Source organism: Brachyistius frenatus, unplaced genomic scaffold (assembly GCF_029030835.1).
Source record: "Brachyistius frenatus isolate BFR_SWC_R1_liver_20210118 unplaced genomic scaffold, ASM2903083v1 Contig_76, whole genome shotgun sequence".
NCBI lineage: Eukaryota > Metazoa > Chordata > Actinopteri > Embiotocidae > Brachyistius > Brachyistius frenatus.
In genome coordinates, this window is record NW_027210675.1 from 1,858,033 (window position 1) to 1,881,885 (window position 23,853).

At 43.5% G+C, this 23,853-nt stretch overlaps 1 protein-coding gene across 1 annotated transcript in view; it reads left to right on the plus strand.

The window, feature by feature from the left end:
• Positions 1–1,508: 1,508 nt before the first annotated feature.
• The window catches only part of enah (ENAH actin regulator), a 125,291-nt gene continuing 102,946 nt past the window's right edge, over positions 1,509–23,853 (plus strand). The window contains exon 1 of the mRNA XM_069708576.1: positions 1,509–1,910. Coding sequence (XP_069564677.1) covers positions 1,906–1,910 — 5 coding nt within the window. The 5' untranslated portion in view covers positions 1,509–1,905. The remainder of the gene's footprint in view (positions 1,911–23,853) is intronic.

Consider the following 23,853-nt stretch of genomic DNA (forward strand, 5'->3'; position numbering starts at 1 on the left):
ACACACACACACACACACACACACACACACACACACACACACACACACACACACACACACACACACACACACACACACACACACACACATGCGAGCAGGTGTGCGGGAGCACGCTTAAAACAGAAACACGAGCCCGTGAAAGTGAATCTCTGTGTCTTTCATGGGGATGTCAGGATGAAAAAAAAAAATCTTAAAAAATTGAGATAAAAAAAAAATCTGAGGGTCAAGGGTCAGCATTTTGACCACATAAGCACAAACTGCCACATCTACATACTAACATACACCCCCTCCCTTACACATGCACAGAAACACACACACACACACACACACACACACACACACACACACACACACACACACACACACACACACACACACACACACACACACACACACACACACACACACGCTTAAATCACTGCTTGCGTCAAGGGGCCACCTGTAGCAGGACGTCAGCTCCCGTCTGTCCTCTCACACCAGCTCTTTTTTTTATAGGGAGGACAGAATTTTTTATCCCCCCCACATGTTAAAAGATCCTTTTTTGTGTGATTGCATTAAATTTTAAAAAACCGCAGTGTCAAATGCCTCCTCAGTGATGAGGCACATTATTATTAATGTGCAGAAGACCCATTAAACTATAACTTCGGATTTCCTGTCTTTGTCATTTCTGTTAATTTGTAGATTCTTTATTAAGAAAGAGAATAAATTAAATTGGGAACATCTTAATTTTCTCCCTAATTTCCCTCTAGTTAAATGCAGCATCGACATGACCACCAGGTGATCCCAGCAAAAAGCTTCATCATTCTTTAACTTGGATTTTGGGTAAAGTGTAAATTCAGTTTGAACTTCAACTGTCTACCTATGTCATCTTTGTTTTTGTTCTGTATGTGTAGCTCGGTTCGTTTTTTCTAAGAGAGGGAAACACATCCAGCCATTTTAACATTTGGTTATATTTTTATTCCACAGCTCAACATCCAAGACAAAAACAGCAATTTATCCAACTCAGTTGTCAGGGGCAACCCATACGTGCTACGTCCGACAAGCTGCGTCAATTGCTGCATTCAAGTCCCGTACGAAATAACACACTTCATCTAGCGCACATGAAAGACGACCGAGAGGGAGAGGGGGGGGGGGGGGCAATGTGTTATCATCTACATGCTACAATGAAAGAAAGGACATCATGTTTTTTTTTTTATCTTCTTTTTCTTCTTGCAATCCAGTCATTGTGTCAACTTTGTTTTAAGCAACCAGAAACCTTTGCGATTTATTTTTTTGGTTCCAAAAACCTTCCACTGGCTAAATTTGCCTGTTTAAAAAAAGAAAAAAAGAAAAAAATTTCCAATTTGCCTCGCGTTATGCCAGATTCAGCGAAAGGAAATGAAAGGTTATTTTCAGTTATATTGTGCTGTGTATGCGCCTGCAGAACATGAAAATAGCATCGTACATTGTGCCCCTGAACGCAGCACGTGTTGCCTCCAGCAGGCAGCGGCAGCAGAGCGGCATCCGAGCGGCACAGCGCCGCATCACTCCGACCCGAGTGCGCCAGAAAAGCCCGAGAAACGCCGCGATCCTCCACTTTCTCCCCAGCGACTCATCGCCACCAGCGGAGCCGCGATGCTCTGGATCATGTAGGAATCGACTGGTTCTTCTTTTTTTTTTTACGTCTTCATTTTCTTTTTTTTTCTTTTCTTTTTCTTGCACTTTTTTTTTTTTGGTTTTTTTTTTTGTTGAGAGCCTGCAAACTGTGAAACCTCTCGTCTCACGGCGGATTCTTCGTCCATCTGTTCGTCCCGAAAGCGTCGAACCGAGCGGCGAACTTTTTTGTGAAAACTACAAAACAAGTCACCCGACGCTCGACACCCGAAGGAGCAAGGCGACATATTCGGCTTGACAACACTTGGGACAATGAGGTAAGGAGCTCCTAATTGTCTTCAGTACAAAAAACAAAAAAACAAAATAAAAAAAATAATAATAAAAAAAAAGCATGATAGAAGAGAGGCTCGGTGGGCGAGAACAGGAGGAAAGTCGGGAGTTGAGGAACGGCGCGAGGAGGAGCTGCTGGGGGCGCGAGGAGGAGCTGCTGGGGGCGCGAGGCAAAACTGACTTGACAAGTGTCCGCTGAATATGTTGCTGTGAAATGTCATTTACATCAGCTTTGCTTTGAGACGTCTCTCTGGCAGCTCGTGACGAACAGACGGTGTGCGGTGCCCGCGTGCTGTGCCGTGTTAGCCCTGTTAGAGGTGGTGGTGGTGGTGTGTGTGTGTGTGTGTGTGTGTGTGGGGGGGGGGGGTAGTATTGTCAGCTGTGTTACACCATAAGGCGCGTGCAACATTACAACGTTTGTGCTGCATTTGAGGACGTGCATGGGTTTGGAATGGCGCGCGCTCATTCCTGCTGCTACTCCCACACTGCATAAAAGGGAAAAAGGGATTATCTTTCAGCACTGGTGATGGTGGTGATGGGGTAGCATTTGATGGCACATTATGATTGTCCACCCCCTCTTACCCCCCCTCCTCCCACCATCCCCCACACACACACACACACACACACACACACACACACACACACACACACACACACACACACACACACACACACACACACACACACACACACACACTGGGAATAACATGGAGAATGGCAAATACATACAGAAGACAGCCAGGCTGTGTAAGTCTATTTTCTAGATGACACCATATCATAGCTACATAAACACGGAGACTTCATGACACGTGTCAGAGGAACCTATCACAAGTGACAGTGGATGCATCATGTGAGTCTGCTGCTCTCCAACACTGGACCACATGTTCAGTCTGAGGTTCTGTCTGCAACATGGACGGAGTCCTTTATTTCCCAGTGAACATGAGGTTGTCTGCCCTCTGAGGAGTGCTCAGTATATTTGAAGGTGTGGGATTAGCCCTGGCAATGAAAACTTTGTTAGTTTACTTTATTCTCCTTTAGACAGTGAAACGGTGCGTTCCTCATCACCCCCAACCCTAATCCTAACCCTACCCCAATCCTAACTCTTAGCTCCTAACCCTAACCCTACCCTAATCCTAACCCTTAACCCCTAACCCTAACACCTAATCCTAACCCTTAGCTCCTAACCCTAACTTTAACCCCTAACCCTACCCTAATCCTAACCCCGAGCTCCTAACCCTTAACCCCTAACCCTATCCTAACCCTAATCCTAACCCTTAGCTCCTAACCCTTGACCCCTATCCTAACCCTAATCCTAACCCTTAGCTCCTAACCCTCAACCCCTAACCCTATCCTAACCCTTAGCTCCTAACCCTCAACCCCTAACCCTACCCTAATCCTAACCCCGAGCTCCTAACCTTTGACCCCTAACCCTATCCTAACCCTACCCTAATCCTAAACCCTCGCTCCTAACCCTAACCCCTAATCCTACCCTAATCCTAATCCCTAATCCGATGCTAACCCCTAACCCCTAATCCTAACCCTATTCCTCATCACGTTCTCTCTGTACGTCGTTCCTCAGACGTCCCTCCCCTCCCCCCAGTGATGTGTCCTTAAGAACGAGGTTGCGGAAAAGGCAAAAAGTGTTGGTTTTACTTGATGCTGTCTGACATAGCTGACGCAGCGCAGCAGATTTACTCCCATATTTCCTGTTGCATGTTGGTGATGTTCTCCTCCGGGCAGACAAAGCTCCGATGTCGAAACGTCTTCAATGGAAGTGTGTGATCTTGATTTTCTTTCCTTTTCTTTCATCCATTATCTGACAATGTATGTGTTCAGAAGTGAGACGTGCAGCGTGGATGAGGCCGGCCCCCTTTAAGAAAGCCCTTAATGGAATCCAGCTGTTGGAATCTCTCTGCAGGCCAAACTCAAACTGTGGTTAACAATAGCTTTAGTTGTTTCAGCCACATGTTGTGTCCTAGAATGGAAACCGCAAACTTTTCACGTCTTTCATTTTCCACTCCTCTCCCTCGTTCTTTTTAACAGCTCTCTCATTATTTGTTTTTAGCCTCTCGCGTGTGCTCGGAGCGAATCTCCCCTTAAATCGGAGCGGTGTTGAAACTGAACATGACCACCGATGGAGCGGAGAGGATACGAGGCGGTTGTGGCTTTTAAACACAAGTTGCGTTTCCCTGCTGTTTTTCAGAGGGAGAATTGTGTGTCTGTAGTGTGCAACAGGTGTGTGAGCGAGTGACGGTCCCAGCTGCTTGAAGCCGAGTCATGCAGGGTGCTCATGGCTCCGTGTGCGTTTTGTGTGTGTTGTTTGGCCTGAGGGACAACACAAACCTTTTGGCACATTGGCTGTTGGGTGCAAACTGGTGGAGTCAGCCATTTTCAAAATTTCACCAGCCAGCCTGGTGCCTGTCACAACTGACTTTAGTTCAGTATGCAGACTTCATCCCTGAAAAAAATGACCCAATAAGCCCAATAAGAACGCCGTTATCTTCATTGTGACCGCGCCCTCTAGTGGACCGAGTAATTACGATGAAGGACTAAGTGAGGTGATATAGTCACAAAGCACAAAGTTAGCATGAGGAGCATAGACTGAAAACAACAGTGGACGTAGCTACCGAGTCTGAAAAATGAGGCCAAAGCTGAAGTGCATTCAACTGCAATACCACTGAGTGCCTCTAGGGGTTGGCTCCAAAAAAAGACCTTGTCCGGACACTGTTCTGGCTCAGATCGGATTTCTTGCATCATTCCCAACGCGACACAAGGTGAGATGTCATTTTTAGCAGAGCTGGCTGAAAGAGTGGGTTTTCACGCTGTAGAGGACAAAGATACCAACAGTCCACGACCAGAAGCTGAAATAAACTGTCTGCTGACGCTTCCGTGCCGGCAACTTCCGTGTTGTAAAATTGCGTCAACCAGCGTAGCTGTGCGTACGTTGTTACCACAGCAACCCATGCAGATAGGTTGGTGACATCAGGACACACTAAATCTGATCTGCTTGCAAAAAAGCAGCGTGGAGTCCTGAAGATCTGATCTGAGAAAAGAGTGTGATTTGCCTGCAGTCTGAACGAAGCCTTTGAGCTTTAAACTAAAAAGACGTTGCTATTAAAGTGAACTGCCCAGATATTTAGCAGCACACGGCTGGCGGCTTCGTCCCGACTGTTAAGGTCAAAGATACCCGGCCGGAGCACATTCCTAAACCATGACGATAACCATGTATATATTATGCCGGTCAGTTTGTTCCCCTGTGTTGTGTCCCACCACGCGTACGGCTGATGCCAGCTTATCTGTGGCTGGTTGATAAGCAGCATTGCCAGGGTGACGGGGCTGTAAAGTGTCATGGTAACGAGCCTTGACAACTGCTGAAAGGCCATGTGCCTCCCAGACAGATGAATGACAGGAGCTGAGGCCGCGTTCCACGCAGCCGGGAACCATTCAATCGCACTGCTTAATGTTTGTGTGGACAGAAACACCTCCAGTCCCTCATGAGTGCAAGTTGGACTGCAGCCAGTTATGGTATCAAATCCAAATGTTAATGAGGTCAGCCCGAGGCTCATTTGAGATCAGAATATATGCATCTCATACATTGACTTAAAAGACTTAAGATACAGTCAGTGAGATACAAAGTCCTGGATGTTTTCCTCTTCTTCACAGGACAGATTCATTTCTCATCTGGCTGTAATCTCCTTTATAACAACCTAATTGTCAGTTAATGGCTGTAGCAGTCTCTGTTGATAACTCCCAGGCCCTCGGATTCCCTCGGTAACAGTACTCGCTTTGTCTCTGCTCTATTGTGGGAATAAACCTACCAATCTGAAGGAGTGTGTGGAATTGGCAACAAACACTGGAGGCAGATTTGGTCTCCTTCTCTTCTTTTTACCACACAAACTGATCACCAGCTGAGTGCAGTAGACGCAGAAAAGTGTTCCTGATGCTGTGTCCACGCGGGAAAAGTGATATGCCGCTTGCTGCCAAAGACATTTTTATGAACTTTGTAAATGGGCCATTAAGTTTATAAATCTCTTTTCTCTGTTATTGTCCCCATCTAAGTCCAGGGACTGATCCAGAGTTAATCCTGTAGAGCTCCTCACGTGACTTTGTATTATTCATATGCCAGAGATGTCACTATAATCTTGAATAATTCATAAAAAATGTCAGAAAGAAATAATTAAAACAGACTAATAAGCTGGAAGAGTCCCAGTTGACCTGGCGGGCTATCAAGCCATCCTCCTGTTTTCTCCTCCAGCCACGTTGTGTTTTTTTGCTCCTGGTGGATTGAACTATAAAACGTTAACTGCATGCAAAATAGGACAGGAGAATGAAGTTATTGTGCTCCAGTGATTTGCTTTGAAGTTTTTTGGGGAAGATTTAAATCGTCTGGCTCCCCGCCACCATCTGCTCCTCGCACTCTTCCTCTCCCTCTTTGCAGCCGCTCTCCGCCAATCCATCCTTAATCTCACTTTCTCATTTCCCCTGCTCCAAAAAAATGGCCGCTATGTTGCAACTTTGTTCCAGCGAGGGGTTTTACATTTGCTTTTGTTTATTTCCATCCATTTGACGTCCCAGACGGGTTTCATCCCTCACGTCTCACGTTTGGGCCGTCTGCTGAGCGACTGTTTGCGGAGGGAAAGTCAACCCAAGGAGGAAAGTAATCACAGCTGACACAGAGCCAGTTCTCCTGGGATTAATGCTGATTCACCAGTTAAAGACCTGACATTTTGCTCTAAGTGTAAGTAGTGTAGCAAAATAGCATAACTGTGGTCAAGCTCTTCCTTTATTCAAGTGTATTTCTACTTTATGATATGGTACAGACAGACAGGGCCAGTAAATCATTCTGCTGTAAAATGTCATCTTTGAATCTCTCTCTGTTTTCATCTTCTGCTGTGATCAGCTTGGTTGGTACTGGCTGAAGATTAAGTGCCTTGCGCAAGGGTGTCTCAACAGTAAGCTACATAGGGAGCATTACTCATTCACTTTAATCCCCCTCTGCATCCTCGCTGACCTGCTGATTCAAAGCAGTGACTTCTGGTCTGCAGACTCACTTCTCCGGTCTGCGGGTTCACTTCTCAGGTCTAAAGGTTCACTTCTCAGGTCTAAAGGTTCACTTCGCCGGTCTAAAGGTTCACTTCTCAGGTCTAAAGGTTCACTTCTCAGGTCTAAAGGTTCACTTCGCCGGTCTAAAGGTTCACTTCTCCGGTCTGCGGGTTCACTTCTCCGGTCTAAAGGTTCACTTCTCCGGTCTAAAGGTTCACTTCTCCGGTCTAAAGGTTCACTTCTCCGGTCTGCGGGTTCACTTCTCCGGTCTAAAGGTTCACTTCTCCGGTCTAAAGGTTCACTTCTCCGGTCTGCGGGTTCACTTCTCCGGTCTAAAGGTTCACTTCTCCGGTCTAAAGGTTCACTTCTCCGGTCTAAAGGTTCACTTCGCCGGTCTAAAGGTTCACTTCGCTGGTCTAAAGGTTCACTTCGCCGGTCTAAAGGTTCACTTCGCCGGTCTAAAGGTTCACTTCGCCGGTCTAAAGGTTCACTTCTCAGGTCTAAAGGTCTAAAGATTCACTTCGCCGGTCTAAAGGTTCACTTCTCAGGTCTAAAGTTCACTTCTCCGGTCTAAAGGTTCACTTCTCAGGTCTAAAGGTTCACTTCTCAGGTCTAAAGGTTCACTTCTCCGGTCTAAAGGTTCACTTCACCGGTCTAAAGGTTCACTTCTCAGGTCTAAAGGTTCACTTCTCAGGTCTAAAGGTTCACTTCTCCGGTCTAAAGGTTCACTTCTCCGGTCTAAAGGTTCACTTCTCCGGTCTAAAGGTTCACTTCTCCGGTCTAAAGGTTCACTTCGCCGGTCTAAAGGTTCACTTCTCCGGTCTAAAGGTTCACTTCTCAGGTCTAAAGGTTCACTTCTCAGGTCTAAAGGTTCACTTCGCCGGTCTAAAGGTTCACTTCTCCGGTCTAAAGGTTCACTTCTCGGGTCTAAAGGTTCACTTCGCCGGTCTAAAGGTTCGCTTCCAGTGCATCCTTTGAGTTGTTCTCCGTGCTGAATGATGCTTGGGTTTAACTTTTCTCTGTCTTCTGCTGATGGCCACTGAGGATATTACAGAGCAGGCTTAGAAATTGCCTCCATTTTCTGTCCTTGGTATTTATCTGCTCTCCTGGCTTGTGGTTTTCAGGGCATTTTGTTCCTTGGATGGAGGGCAGCTGGAAAATAAAACACTGAAGTCATATTTTCTTACCAGAATGTATTTTTTTGGATTTCTTTGGCCGTCGACAAAGGGCCTGATGGTAGCAATCATTCATGGATGAAGGATGGTTGGACATCATTCACTCCCTCCAGGATTTCGTGGAATTTTTTTGTGATTGTTGTTATAAAAAATGTTTGATTTTGCGGTGGATTTTCCCAAAAATGACGATATGATTTGCAGAGTTTTAAGTGAGTTTTTTTGCTCAAAATTGCTGGAATTGCAAGTTGAAAAAGAAAAATGTTTTAGTTTTTTGAAGCACTGCCTGATGAAGGAATAAACACACAATCACTTCCTTTGATAATAATCATGCCGCACATCACAGAAATATTTTAGTTCTAATCGTTTTTAATTTATTTAATGAACTTAGAAAACCATGGAGATAAAAGTCACAAAACAAATTGTAAAAGTGTCTCGGCTTTCCAGAACAGACAGTCTTTGACTGTAATATAGAAACGACTACATCAGCTGTCAAAATAAGAGCTTTAGATGCTGTTTAATTCATGTTCATTCAACATGATTTCCTGAAGGGACTGATTAATATATTGTACATGTTATGAACAGTAGAGCGAGACCAATATTTTGACTGATAGAATTTTTTTGCAGATCTGACCAAATCAATAATATATATCTTAACATATCTGTTGGCTGATATGCACCGACATGATTTTTTTTTTTTATTAACAATATAGGGTAGAAAAACATCCTGAGGGAAGATTAGAAAACATTCTTTGTGTGTGTGTGTGTGTGTGTGTGTGTGTGTGTGTGTGTGTGTGTGTGTGTGTGTGTTTTATAATTGATAATATAAAACAATATCATATTTCCAGTACTCTTTAATATCGGCCCCAAAAATCCAGTATTGGTCGGGCTCCCATGAACGAGTGGAACGTAAACAACGAGCCATCTGTTGTCTGTACATTCTGCTTCATGCAGATTTTCATGGCTGAATGTGAGTCACCAGTTTAGACTGAATATTCAACACGACTTGTGCATCATAATACGTCCTGTGCTTGTGGTTATTTCTGCACTGGGCTTGCGTGACCTCTCACCGCGGGACATAACAGTAAATGACTGCTTCCCTGTCCGTCCTCCCTCAAACAATTTTCATCATCTCTTGTCTCCCTTACCCATAATCCCCGTCTGTCCTCCCTCTGAAATCAGATGCATTCCTATCAGTGAGTGGGATCACGACCTCGCTGCACGGGCAGAATATGAACAACAGGAGAAGACTCAATAAGTTGGAGCACGAGAACAGGCGGATTAGTGGAAGCTCATTGATCATATCTCTGCTGCCTGACGTCTTGGAGAGAGAACAAGGCTGATCCGACATGTTGTCTGTGGGATCAGTGATCGACATCAGCTCAGTGATAAATTAAGCCCCCAACCGTTCTGACGACTGCCAAGAAGCTGCAGCACCCAGTGATTAATGCGCTGGGACATTCATTCATGAAATCAGTAATGATGTAGTGGAAATATTTACTTTTCTTCTGGATGTTAATGAATGAGCAGAAAATATTTGAATTATCTTATGTGAAGTAGACAACCCAGTATCATGGCAAAGCGTGAAATAGACACGCCAGTCCACTAGGGCAAAACGGGAGATAGCCACGTCTTGGGCTGTCTAGGTGTGAAAATTGCACGTTTTGAAAGCGTTAAAACTTGCACACACGTACCTGTAAGGTGACGGGGGATCATGTGACCAAGGTTCCGCGACAGAGGTTTTGAGTCATTTTTTTGGCGGTATTAGAAGCCACACTGTCATGCGGGATGACGAGGTTCAAATCCAGGAGTTGACAATGTTTTTCTTATGTGTTTTTTTGTTTCCAAACCCCGACCATGTTCTTTCTCCTAATCCCAACCATGTGATTTTTCCAACAGTTTCATTTTCCTGTAAATCACATGGCTCTAAGCATTCACTAGGTTTCATTTTTGTCCACTACTGGAAAACGTGTAACTTTCACGCCCAAAACGTGGCTATCTCCCATTTTTCTGTCATGGACCAGCGTGTTTATTTCACGCTTTGCCGTGTTACCGGGTTGCAGTGGAACGGACCTTGTAGCTTTGCATGACATTCAAAATATTCCTTTAAAGCTAATATGTCTTGTGCAACAAGTTAATGGCGATGGATGTTTTTTTTTTTTTTTTTGTCAATGTTCTCCCAGTAAATGGCTAAAACTGTCCAGAAATATGTGGTAGGATGTTGTGAAAGGGACTGTATGAGCAGTTTTAGGGTAGAGACCTGGGTGGGCCACTTCTATCTGGCCGTAGATCAGAAAGGGAAAGTGTCATAGCAGATGAGCAGCGTTGTCTCATGACACTCCTCCAATTTTCACATACAAGCTGACACCCACCTGTTATGGCTGCACGCTGTTTTCTATTTTCATATTGCAACTGTGGATCCACAATAATGAATAATCTAATGTTGGCAGTCGTGATTGTTGCTATAATTGTATCATTGTTTAAAGATGCAAAAGGGACCAACATCAGCGTCCACTTGGACGGGTCACAGACTTTAGTACTGATATTATTCGGTGTTTGCCGAGCTCTGAATGTTTCCATCAGTGTGTGATTGGCAGGAGGGTTGTGTGTGTTTAACCTGGGAGGCGTTGTGGGTTTGGTGAGCTCCTGCCACTGACATCACTCACTGCGTATGAGGAATGTTGTGACGCCACAGTGGGGTGTCTGCACCTGGAGCAGGTTAGCTCTGAAACAGCTACCACTGATCAGGCGTGAATGTGTGTGAGTGAGTGAGTGAGTGAGTGAGTGAGTGAGTGAGTGAGTGAGTGTGTGTGTGTGTGTGTGTGTGTGTGTGTGTGTGTGTGTGTGTGTGTGTGTGTGTGTGTGTGATTGAGTGTGTGTGTGAGAGACTTTTTGTAATTTGGAAAGTGATAACACCTAAAATTTACAAAAGAGACCATTTGACTGGGTTTATAAATGACCTCTTTTAAGACGCTCAGTCAGAAAACATACAAGGTGCAATTGAGCGGCAACCAACAGCGACGTCACCTATTGGTTTATGAATCCTCTAGTTCAGATTCTGTCCGTCACCATCTTTGCTAGTTCGGAGCGGTTTGGAACAGGAAGTGACCATATTTGGACGAGCTGGGGGAGGAGCCAGCGGTGGATCTGACCGATCTGATTGGAAACCTGACGATACTACGTCCCGCCCACCGATAGCTGTAACCTCACTGCACCAAAGGCCTGTCAATCAAACAGACACGCCCCCAAAAACAGGTCTTTTTGAATCTTCTTTTCTAATGAATGAGGGATTATTTTCAGATGGACCTCCAGAAAACTAATAAGAAGGAGTGACTTTAGCTAACAACACCGAGATAACTGATGGACACATTTTATTGACTTTGGATTTGATGAGAGAAGTTGAATGGGAGTCTATGGAGCCGGAGGCGTTTTGGAGCCGACCTCTAGTGGCACTCGGTGGTATTGCAGCTGAAGACACTTCTGCATCTGAACCATTTTACAGACCTGAAGCTACGAACACTTTTATATAGACTCAATGCTTTGGTCGGACAACACAGAAAGACAAACAATCTTTCCTGCTCTCATTCACACCTACAACCGGTTTAGAATCAACAATTAACCAAACACTCGTCTTCGGCCTGTGGGAGGAAGTAAACTCCCTTCAGAGCTGATCAGCAGGTTCAACCCCAGAACCTTCTTGGTGCAAAGCACAACACAACTATGCTGCCCTTGTATAGTGCCAACATTTGTAAAAACAAAATCTACTTATTGGCACAAAATATAGAAATCAAATGGGTGGATTGCCGTGAAATATGCTCGCGAGGCTCTAAAAACGGCAACATCGTACGTTGTTGTGTCCAACATTTTTGCATCGTGGCGTTACAGACTTGTGGCTTTTGTACCATTAGAGGAATTACTGCAAATACTTTGCACATTGTTGGGAAGAAAAACCTGGGCCTGATAAATATTTAACATGTTTTGTATTATGCAACTTTTCACAACAAACTATTAACTGAAAAAAAAAACGTACACGTAAAACTAATTTCACTTTCACCGCCGCTGTATTTCTGTCCTCACCGCGTGCCCGAGCGTTTCGGACCGTGCTCGTCAACAGTACGTGTCGGTCGTCGGACCAGCTGCATGCCCACGGTGCGCTCATCTGTGTGATTGGCCAGCGGGAGGCCGGCCAGCATGATGAGTCGTGACAGCTCATGAATGTGCATTTCTCTGCTCTGCACTGCCAACCTCTCCCTCGTCTCCTCGCTCGTCTTCTCCCGAGATTACGCCCGGACCATTTCAGCTCTGCTGGTCAGCACGCAGACAGCAGTGACGGGGATGATGGCTGAGAGGGGAAATGTGAAACGGAAGCAGTTTTATTACCTTCTTTCAATAGTATTATTGCCGGGATACAGTGAAAAAAATAGCGAGGGGTGTAAACTGATCGTTATACACAACACCGTGGTTGAAGATCAGTTTGGTGCCTCGGGTCGTTGTTCTGTCCCTTCCGCACTTCAAATAGTAATTTGACAAAGTAATCTGAAGTCAACGTCGCTTACTAGCTTCTCCTGGGGCTTTCAATCACGTGTCGTGATCTTCATCAGTGAGTCAGTCAAACAGTTGGTTGCTTTTCTCAGTTTGATCTCACTGTGAACTGTTTTGGACTGTTGGTCAAAATGGTTTGGGCTCTGCAATTAAAGTTTTTTCCAACATTCTGACATTTTCAAGACAAAACGAACAATTATGAAAGTATCTGCTAAATTAATCCATAATGAAAAGATAATGGATGCATCTTGGAAAACGTGACATCAGTAATTGATTGTGCTACTATTTATGGTTCTTATAACACAATATTTAAACCCAAACTCTATTAAACTCTGAAAGCTTTTAATAAATTTGAGGGAAATCTAATGCAGGTAATGTTAATCATTTGGACTAAAACCATGTCTGCTCAGGCAGAAGGTGGGTCGGGATAAGTCAACTTAAACATGTAACGATTACAGTGCCCCAATAAGCCATGACGGTGAGCCAGTTAGCCAACATGGACTGTGCCAGGACACGACCCTGCAACCGAAGCAGCCAAATGAAAATCATTTATTATTTACGCCTGTGCTTTTCCACTGTGTCAGGACAAAATGTCAAAGTGGGAACGGCCAGTTAGATAATTTCTCTGGACATGCGACGATATTGATTTATAGATTGATTCATTGATTAATTGTAAAGGAAAAAGAGACACCTAGGCTCACAGGGCTGATACTGCATCACTCCTCCTATAGCTGTACAGTTGATGGTGTGAAGGAGCTGTGGACGTGGCTGAGGCGCCAAGCAGCTGGGCAGCTAGAAATCAATAATAAAACGGCAGCAGTGAATTTGGCTCCTCTCACATGTTGTGTCTACTTGTTGAGACGGTCGAAAATCCAGCCGTCAGTCTGGAAATAGACTGAAACGGATGGCTTCACTTGTAACATTTTCTTCATTCTTGAAGAGAGCAAACAGAAGCTCACCAGTGAACACAGCACCGCTGGTTAAAGGGATTATTGTTGCTCCCTTGTGGCTGCTAAATCCATGAACCCCTCTGTCAGGTCACTGTACACACACACACACACACACACACACACACACACACACACACACACACACACACACACACACACACACACACACACACACACACACACACACACACACACACACACACACACACACACACACACACACACAAGTTCAACAGCATATACAGGTACATGGTCAGACACCATAGTTTAAGTTTGTCTGGAGGCATATTAATGGGGGCTTTTGTATGTATATGTGTGTGTGTGTGTGTGTGTGTGTGTGTGTGTGTGTGTGTGTGTGTGTGTGTGTGTGTGTGTGTGTGTGTGTGTGTTAATCCTTTTTCCTACAGGCAAATTCACTTTTTTTTAATGAGATAATAGCAAAACCAAAATGCATAAAAAAAAAAATCTCTCACTAGTTTTAGTGATCTTATCTCTCAAACTCCTATTTGTGATGAAGTGATTTCTTTTGATGCTGTTTAATTCCTCCTGAACACTGATTACCTTCCTCCTCCACTCTCCTTTCAGCCCATCATTTACACAAAGGTCTGGATTAAATCCCAGGAAAGAAGTGTTATCTTTTTTTCTTATCTTATTTGTGTGCAACTTTGTCAAAGAAACACCTAATTTAACATGTTAGTAATCGATGGAAGTGAATAGTGGGAGATAACAGATTTATGAGATTCATTGTTGTTATAAACAACAAAAATGTATTTAATATTTTTCCTTTACTTGCAATTTTTTCTAATTCCCACAATTTTACCGGAAAAAAGTCATTTAAAACTCCACAAATAACATCCCAATTTTTGAGAAACCCGCCAAAAAAATCTATTTAAAGTTCCTTTTATACATCCCGAATGCTCCACACACCCACATGCCTCAGCCAATGCACTGAACCCACACATCCAGCCTGTGCTATGGATGAATGTTAGATTGGTGAGCTCGGGCCGAGTCCAACAGAGAGGCTCAAACAGCCTCCATCTCTGAACAAACTAGCTGATTACGGCCTTCAGTCGTCAGTCGGCCGGCGGGTAAAGTTTTGTAATCCTTTATTTTACCCTTTGCTGTCAAAAGTAATATCATTCCTAAATAATGCATCACTGCAGCCTTCCTCTGTCTCTCCTAATTTGAAAGCCGAGCTGAGATGAGTTGTTCGTCAGCAGATTTAATCGTTACTTCTTTTTCTCTAAAATATCTTGCACTTTAAAATAAGGATAGATTGATTGATTGATTAATTAAATTGATGTCTTATTGATGGTTTTTTATGGGTTCATAGTGCAGCTAATAAATTATTCACTAATCCCTCTGCTTCCCCCAAAAAAATTACAAAATAACATCAGTAACTTCTGTCCTTCTTGCTATGAAGGAAATAAATGGTTTGAATTACGAATTATTCTCTGAATAGAAATAACACACACAAACACACATGGATCTGTAGTTTAGTTTCATAACAACTTCTTCTGTCTCTTCTGTTGCTGGACCTTCTGGAACCCCCACCTCACCCCCACCTCACCCCCACCCTCACCCCACCCTCACCCCGCCTCCCCTTCCCCCAACACACACACACACAAATAGTTCTGTCATCAGAAGTGGTCGCCGAGGCAACGCAACAACGCCGGCAAATTGTCCCTCTTTGTCCGGCCCGTCGTGGCCTCCCTACATCTTGAATGAATGGAGAGGGAAATAAGAGTTGCAGCCCCAGAAAGGGGGCGGGAGAAAGGGGGGGGGGGGGGGGGTACTACTCTAACAGGTCGTCCACATCGCAGTCAGGCCTCATTTAGGCTCCATAATGAAGCGACCCCGGACAAACCTCCCACACTTTGTTCCCCTGGACAATGCCTGTGCAGTGGGAGAGAGAGTCATCTGACACATGAACTCCCAGCAGTCAGCTGTGCTCAACAAGCTGCACTGAAGGGGGGTGGGGGGGTGTCTCTCAGTGAAGGACACTCTTTATAGCTCCGCCCCTTGTTGTTGTCTAGCTGAAGATGTTGTATTTCTGTTATTTACCTAATTCATGAGCACCCGTTTGTTTCCAGCTGTGTGAAAATCTGTGTTGCAGGTGGGGGGGAAATACATGACATGAAAATGCAAAATACTCACCTGCACATATTTTGTATTAAAACTATTCATACTGGCAGCGATGCCAATCTGTGACAGTTGTTCAAAAACAGTTTTAATAGATTCACGTTGGCTCACTCTTCAGGAAAATGATGGATTCAACATCATCCAGAGACGATGTTCCCGTCCTGCTCCTCCTCACACGATTTAAGAGATTTTGGTATGTTAGCCAATCCGCTGTGTCCCTGTTGCTGCTGTTGCCTGCAGGGCGACGGTTGCACAGACGCTACAGCGGGTTGCTCACAAATCATGAGGTTGGTGGTTTGATCACCGGGTCCACCTGTCCACCTGTCCGCATGCCGAAGTACCTTTGGGAAAGACACTGACTCCCAAGTTGCTCCTGATGGCACGCGAGCACTTTGCGTGGCAGCTCTGCTGCCATTGATGTGTCAGTGTGTTTGCCAGTGTGTGTGTGCCAGTGTGTGTGTCAGTGTGTGGGCCAGTGTGTGTGTCAGTGTGTGGGCCAGTGTGTGTGTGGCAGTGTGTGCCAGTGGGTGTGTGCCAGTGGGTGCGTCAGTGTGTGTGCCAGTGTGTCAGTGTGTGTGTGTGTGTGTGTGTGTGTGTGTGTGTGTGTGTGTGTGTGTGTGTGTGTGTGTGTGTGTGTGTGTGTGTGTGTGTGTGTGTGTGTGTGTGTGCATCAGTGTGTGTGTGTCAGTGGGTGTCCCAGTCTGTGTGTGTGTCCCAATGTGTGTGTCCCAGTGTGTGTGTGTCAGAGTGTGTGCCAGAGTGTGTGCCAGTGTGTGCCAGTGGGTGAGCAGGCAGCTGCTGTGGTGATGAAGCGCTATATAAGTGCCCACCATTTCCCTTTATGTTTAGTACAGCTGAAGGTGAAGTGTGTAACCGACTCTCCTCCTGACAGCCTGCTTGTTGGGCGGTGCTGCTCCACACATTTTCTTTCTCATTTTTATGCCCTTTATCATTTAATACTGGGTGGTTGCAGACACAAACAATAAACAGGTCTGCCATCGTCATCAGGAGATGTGAAGGGTGACGACTGTTCCACTTCCACACAATGTGGTTGGTTGATGCTTTTACTTGCGCTGCGAAGCTCAGAAAAATTCACCTCCTTTTGGAAAAAAAACCAACCTCATTTGTCATGTAATATTTAAGTTTTGTGTGAAAGTACTCACAACAAAAACAACTGTTTGAAAAAATATATTGATGTGGAAATCCATTGCATTAAAAACAGCGTGAAGACCTTTAACTGGGAGCAGCACTTTTTCAGGCTTAAACCATTATTTTGTAATTTCTACACTATGTTTTGTAGACAAATCTGTCCAGTCAACTGTTATCATTTGAACAGTTTGATATGTATTATGTTACATGTTAAAGGTTTTGGAATGAAAACATTAATAATCTTCAAAGCAAGATCTTGAAAACGTCAAGTTTTGGTGGTAAAACTAAGATAGTTGACTTCTGATGAATTAGTTTGATTGAACAGATTTAACAGAAGGACACACTGTGTGCTTCAGTATGTTTGTGTTGATGTGCTTGTCATTAATGTTCCCAAAGTAAATTTATTGTGTTTTATTTTAATTTGTGAAAAAAAAACCTCTCTTTGACTGAGAAGGATAAGCATGATGTCTAAGGCATCTGCTTACGGATTGGTAATTGCACTAAATATTTACACAGCATATTTCTGGAGTGAAATATCCTGGCGTTCAACAAAGAGTTTGATTTTGTGAGTTTATTTTCTAAGTTAGACTCCAGCTTGTGTTCAGAGACTCTGGTAATATTCTGGTGTTGATTCTCTGAGTGTTGTAATTTTTGAGAATAAAGCGACCAAATTAAATCTAAGTGATGGGCAGAAATTATATTTAGTTTTGTTAAAACATGCTGATTATTAATATTTCAACGAAGACATAATGATAAATAAAATGAGGCTGTCATTCAAAACCATAAGTGTACAAGGGAGGAATGTAACATATAAACCAATCACAGTTGCATTGTCATATTAGTTAAAGTTTTTATGCAGCATTAATTGTTGCAGACTGAATATAATCACACTGAATATAATTGTTCAATATAAATTAGTGATGAATATGTTGTTATCTTGTTGTCAGTCTGACCTGAAACCTTTATAGTGTGATGACACTTTAACTCCATGAATGTCAAACAATTCACACGTTTTAAGTGTTGACTGTTAACATTGTGAAAGAGTTCACGTTCAAAGAACTCAAGGTTAAAGTAGAATTTACTCTTCATGGGAGTCGAGTTTTAACTACCAAAGAGTTCAAGGTTCAACTCCTGAAAAGTGTTAAAAATCAACTCCAAGAAAAGAGTTCCTTCCACTGTTGAGAGTGAATTTGATGGTCTCACATGTAACAAGCTAAAGGAGTTGATTTGAACTGACAGAGAGTTTATTCCAAAGACGTGAATTCGCTGTGTAGGTTTACGGATAATATTTGTCATTGTCATTGTAAAATCTTCCATTGTTTAAATGTGCAGTGATGCAACCGGGTCAGAAGTAAAGACAAACAAATGTTTTGGTCCGTTCAGAATGAGGGAAGTCCAGCTGGGGACACAGAACTGAGTGTTGGGTTCAGCAGCAGCCTGCTGATGGCTCTGAATTCTCCACCTCGTCTCTAAAATGAAAGACTCATTAAACTTTCAGAGGCTTTCTCTGCAGCTCCTGACAGCTGCTGCTTAAAGGCCGCCTGCTTCTCACCTGTCGATACTTGAGAACACAAACAGATGGGTCTACTTTAGCTGGTCTAATAACCTGGGACATTTCCTGTTGTTGTTTCGCCTTCTCGCAGCATTTCTGGTTCTTTCTCGTCTTGTTTTTCTTCGTGTAACGTATATGGAGCAATATTCAGACTCCAGGAAATCACAATCTTGTAGTTGCAGTAAGAGCAATCTCCACAATCTCCTCTTCTCTCGGCCCTCAAACCGGCTGTGTTCACCAGAGGAAACCGGAGTGAGCGGAAAAACAAGAAGTGGCGGTTTGTGGGAAATGTGGTCTTCACGTTAAAACGATCTAATGAAATACTTCTTATCAAAGGAAGTGATTACATATTACTGTATGCTAAAAATAATTTGATACACGCATCAAGTTGAAGTAAGAGACGTCACTTTGTTTTTCATTAATTAAAGAGCATCTAAAGCTCTTATTTTGACAGCAGATGTCGTCTTTGTTTCCTTCATTACAATCACAGTCACGTTCTGTGAAGCTGTGTCAGTTTAATGATTTTTTTTATTTTCTACCCTTTCACACTATGGTTCTCCAAGTTAATAGAACAAAAATATGTCTGTGATGTGCAGCATGATTATTATCACAGGAAGTGATTACATATTTCTTTCTTTATGAGGTATAAAAAAACATGTTTTTGCCTCAACTTTTTTTTGACTAACTGCAATTTCCATGCAAAAAAAAAAAAAACTCCCTAAAAAAAGATTGTGTGTCAGTGTCTCCTGGGCATGGGATGCAGGAGGTCAGCCTGTAATCTCCACAGTGGACAGCGGTCAGATTACCAGATTACTGCTTTCTCAACTGGAAGTCAGAGTACATCTCCAGAAGGCTGCAGGGTTTGATTGGTTTTTTTAACCTTTGTGTTTTGGCCTGAAATGATTTGTTTCACTCACACGACGGAGATGGTAGGAACCTGGATTATAAAGCAGCGGACTGCCAAATCACCCAGGATTACCTCCCGGCTGACAGGAATGCTTTTTTTTTCCTCCCCTTATTTTATCTAGAGGCTAATGTTGTGCATTTTATTAGTGCTCACACATCAGCGCCTGCATGCTGTTGGTGTTACGTGTTTGTGTGCACACCTTGGCTGTTGGCCTGTTGCGTAACAGCTCAGCAGGAGGCAGGGTAAAGATGACAGTCAGATGGGATTAGAGGCGGGAGACTCGGACCAGACCTCAATCTGTTTTACTGCGGCCGGAGCAGACGCTCGCCGGGCTGCTCTCCACTGCACCCCCTCACCGTGCTGTATTTTAAGATATACCAGCATTCGATCCGCACACCGCCATGTGTTGTTGCACTTCCACCGTTCGTGTTATTTGATATTCCAGTTGGTGGTCAGTCACCGAGCTGCCGCTCTGCAGCTGGTGCGGTTTCACTGTCGGGCTTCAGGAGACGTGTCCCATGATTTATTGGCGTTTTCTCCGAATACAACATCGACCGACTAAAACTAGTTCTGTGTTCCTACAGCATGCGTTGAAGACACTTCAAGTGCACCGAAATTAGCGAGGCCGATACCATCTAGACAAATTATACTGGACGTCTAAATGGTCTAAATAAAAGTACAGCCTGAGAGACGGCTTTCCTTTAAAAGAGCGCTCAGCCTGATTTACACATCCACGTTAATCAGACAGATGGAACCACACTGAGAGTTTTTGTCAACAAAGATGACTTGAATGACATTACTGGGTCTAATGAAGGTCTTCTATTCTATTCTATTCTATTCTATTCTATTCTATTCTATTCTATTCTATTCTATTCTATTCTATTCTATTCTATTCTATTCTATTCTAGCTCACTCACTCTGATCAGCCCTGCAGAGCTGGTTGGCGGTTTCTTATAAGAACTGTTTCCTTCAGCTACCGGTGGCACTGCAACTATAAAAGCTCACGCTCGGGTTTTCATGGTGCGGAGCCACGCTTCTGATTGACTGAGTCTCGCCTCCCATCACAGAAAATATACTCCATTTATTACATGTACCGTTGTTACTGAAGGAGGCAGAGAAAGAAGTGAACATGGGACACTGAGCTGTTGTTGTTGAACTGTGGGATTTGTGAGAAAGTTGTAGAAAAAAGGATAACTGTAAGTTTCCATGCACAGCCAAGAATTAGCCGTTGTAATGAAGAAGACAGCAGATTAACTGGGTTGAGAGAGCAGAGAAATGGCTACCAGTGATACAGAAACGCCAGCAACATGATACAATACACTCACCATAGGAGGTCAATCTGTTGTCCAGCAACAGTCTCAGAAATGGGTCAGAAAAGTTTGATCCAACGTGGCTGATTTATCTCGGTGCTTGTTACACCTCACGTGGCTTTGACTGACAAATAGAAAACTTCGATCAGTTTGTAGAAAAACACAGAGATGTATGTCGTGTGTGTCGGCCTTCGCAGGCTCCACTGTTTTGGGGGTTGGACTATTGACTGTATGTAAAAGTGTTCGTCGCTTCTGGCTCTGAAAACTGAGGCTGATGCTGAAGTGCCGTCAGCGGTAATATCAGCGAGGTGACGACGGCCAGAACCTGAACCGGACGCTTCACAACGTCACTGCTGGTTTGTGATGTTTCTCCAATCTGGCCTTCACAAGTCTCCTACCTTCTATGATTCATTCATTACAGCTGTGTTATGGTGGCTCGCATTTATTATTTAAAGCTATAGGAAAAAAAACCAACTATACAAATATCATACATTGGTGTTATAAAACTAATGAAACAAAGTGAATGTCCACAGCGATGGTGTGCACAGAATCAAACTGTGGTTGCTGTGCAGCGCTGCGCTCCGGTCCTAGCTGGGATGGCAAAGGACACTACAGCCTTCTCACATAAGCAGATGTTAAGCTGCTTTTTAATGATGCTTTTAAAAATACACAGAAATTGTGACTTTTATTGTATTTTCTTTTACTGAAGGAATCAAATGACCTCAAACATTCAAATCCAGCTGAGTGTTTGAGCTGCTCCGCTGCGACTGTGTCATGTAGTGCAGATCATACTGTTGCTGTATTATCAGTGGAAGTGCTCCATGCACACATGTAACCTCCGGCAGCAGATGTCATGGTAGTGAAAACTGGAAGAGGCTTATGTGGCAGGCTGTAAGGTTGCTGCCAACCTAATGCCCAATACCCCAACCTGCAGGCAGTGTCTGTCTGTATATGTGTGTGTGTGTGTGTGTGTGTGTGTGTGTGTGTGTGTGTGTGTGTGTGTGTGTGTGTGTGTGTGTGTGTGTGTGTGTGTGTGTGTGTGTGTGTGTGTGTGTATCTGTGACTGTGTGTGTGTGTATATGTGTGACTGTGAGTGTATGTGTGTCTGTATCTATGTGTGTGTGTGTGTGTGGGAAGACAGTAAACAGGTGTCTGCTCTGTTTGTCCATCTGTCCCACTTCCACAGCAGCTGTCTGTCTTTCACCTTCTCCCTTCCGCTCAGGTCAAAGGTCACCAACTTCAACCTTGTAGAAGTCTGTCAGTCAGTCCGCTCTGTGGTGTGAAGGCCACTTGGTGCTGAGACAGAAACGCCTTCATCGGTTTGTGTTGTGTTTTCGGGAGTTTAATCTTCATCTGAATAAATCCCATGAAAAGCTCGAACTAACAATGTTTGTACCTTAAATTATGTTGGTGTCCAAAACCTGATTTACAGCAGTGTGAAAGGTTTGAGGCACTTCAGATGACTTTAGGTTCTTATCAGTCTTGTCAGTTATTTTGTGATTGTTGCGATCAAAAGTATTTGATTTTGCGGCAGATTTTTTTCAAATATTGCAACGTAATTTGCAAAGTGATTTGTTTTTGTGTAAAATTGCAGGAACAAGAAAAAAAAACTGCAAGTTGAGAAAGAAAAATTAGATTTTTTTTTCCTGAAAACAAGAGCAGAGTTGAACTGTAAGAGCTGATTGTAAATGAGGAGTTATTTTTGTTGATAAAGCGAGTTTTGATTTAAAAGATTTACTTTATTTTGTAATACTTTCAGCACAGATTCTTTGAGGAAGATTTGAGGAAAAATCGCATGAATTAAAAAATATTGCAAGCTCCTGCAAATATTGGTGATTTTGCTTGACTTTGCATTAATTATTACAACCACAACATATGAATTTCCTGGAGGGACTGTATAGTGACCCAAATGAACAGCATTAGTGATGGTAATAGTAAATGAATTTCAATGAGCCAAACAACTAGCAGAAATACAAAACAGTCTTGTGTCGGAGTCAGAGAGTTTTTCCGGTTGGAACATTTTTACAAATAGTTCGACAGCTGCTGGATTTCACATGAAGGAAATCTACTGGCGGACTAAACTCCGGGATGTGTTCTGGTGTGCAGTGGTGAATAAAACCGATGCACACAGCAGCAGAACAAGAGTAAAGCGTTTCTTTCTGCAGAACAATCATCTCTGTCACGTCTCTCCACTTCTTGTCTACTTTCTAAAACATGACCACATGTCAGACGTAAACCTGCCTGCAGGCTGTTTTTATTGATCCGACACAAACCCACATCTTCGATTGTGCATACGTCTGGAAGGCTGTTGCTAACTGGTTGAAGCCGGTCAGAGTTCTCCAGGAGATTCTCAAAGCAAGGAACACTGTCGTCATGATTCAAATGTGAAATGGTCGAACTCGGGGCAGCACATGTCGGCATGGGTTCTCGATAACCCAGAAACCGTTTCTTCCCAAGTCACAAATAATGAAGCCAACATGACTGGAGAGAAAGAGAACTGTTCAGCTGCAAGATAAACAAACAGTCCAGCAACACATGATCTGGCAGTTTGTGCTGTTGATATGAGAAATGTTGATTTCATGAAGATTTCTCCTGTTTACTGAAAAAGAAAAACTATCCATGCCATTATTTTTCAAACATGCTCACTTTACTTTAGTGCCTAAAACATTCTTATTCTTCGATGCCATTCAGCTTTAAAGTATTAAAACTCATTAATGAGCAAACACTATTGCTCAGGATGAAATCTCCCCTCCAACGCAGCACAAAGATGCTGTTGAACTCTGTTTAACATCTCAACACTCCTGTTGGAGCTTCTCAAAACTCAACATTTGTCTGAACATTTTTAAGGAATTATCTTTGGATTTTGGACTGTTGCTGAGACAAACAGGACACTGGATGACATAAACCGGGGCTCTAAGACATTGATATTTGAACTGTTTTCTGGTGTTAGACGGTATATAGGCCAAAAGATTAATCAATGGATTGAAAAGTTAATCCCCAGATTAATTGAGAATAAAATGAAAGTGTTTGTGCAGCCAAAACACACTTCGTAGTTTGGTTTGACTCAGTTCCACGTGTGCTGACTTCACCCCTTTTAATAATCACTTCATCTCCACGTTTCGCTCCTGAACTCTACTTGTCAAACAAATGTTCACAGAAGACT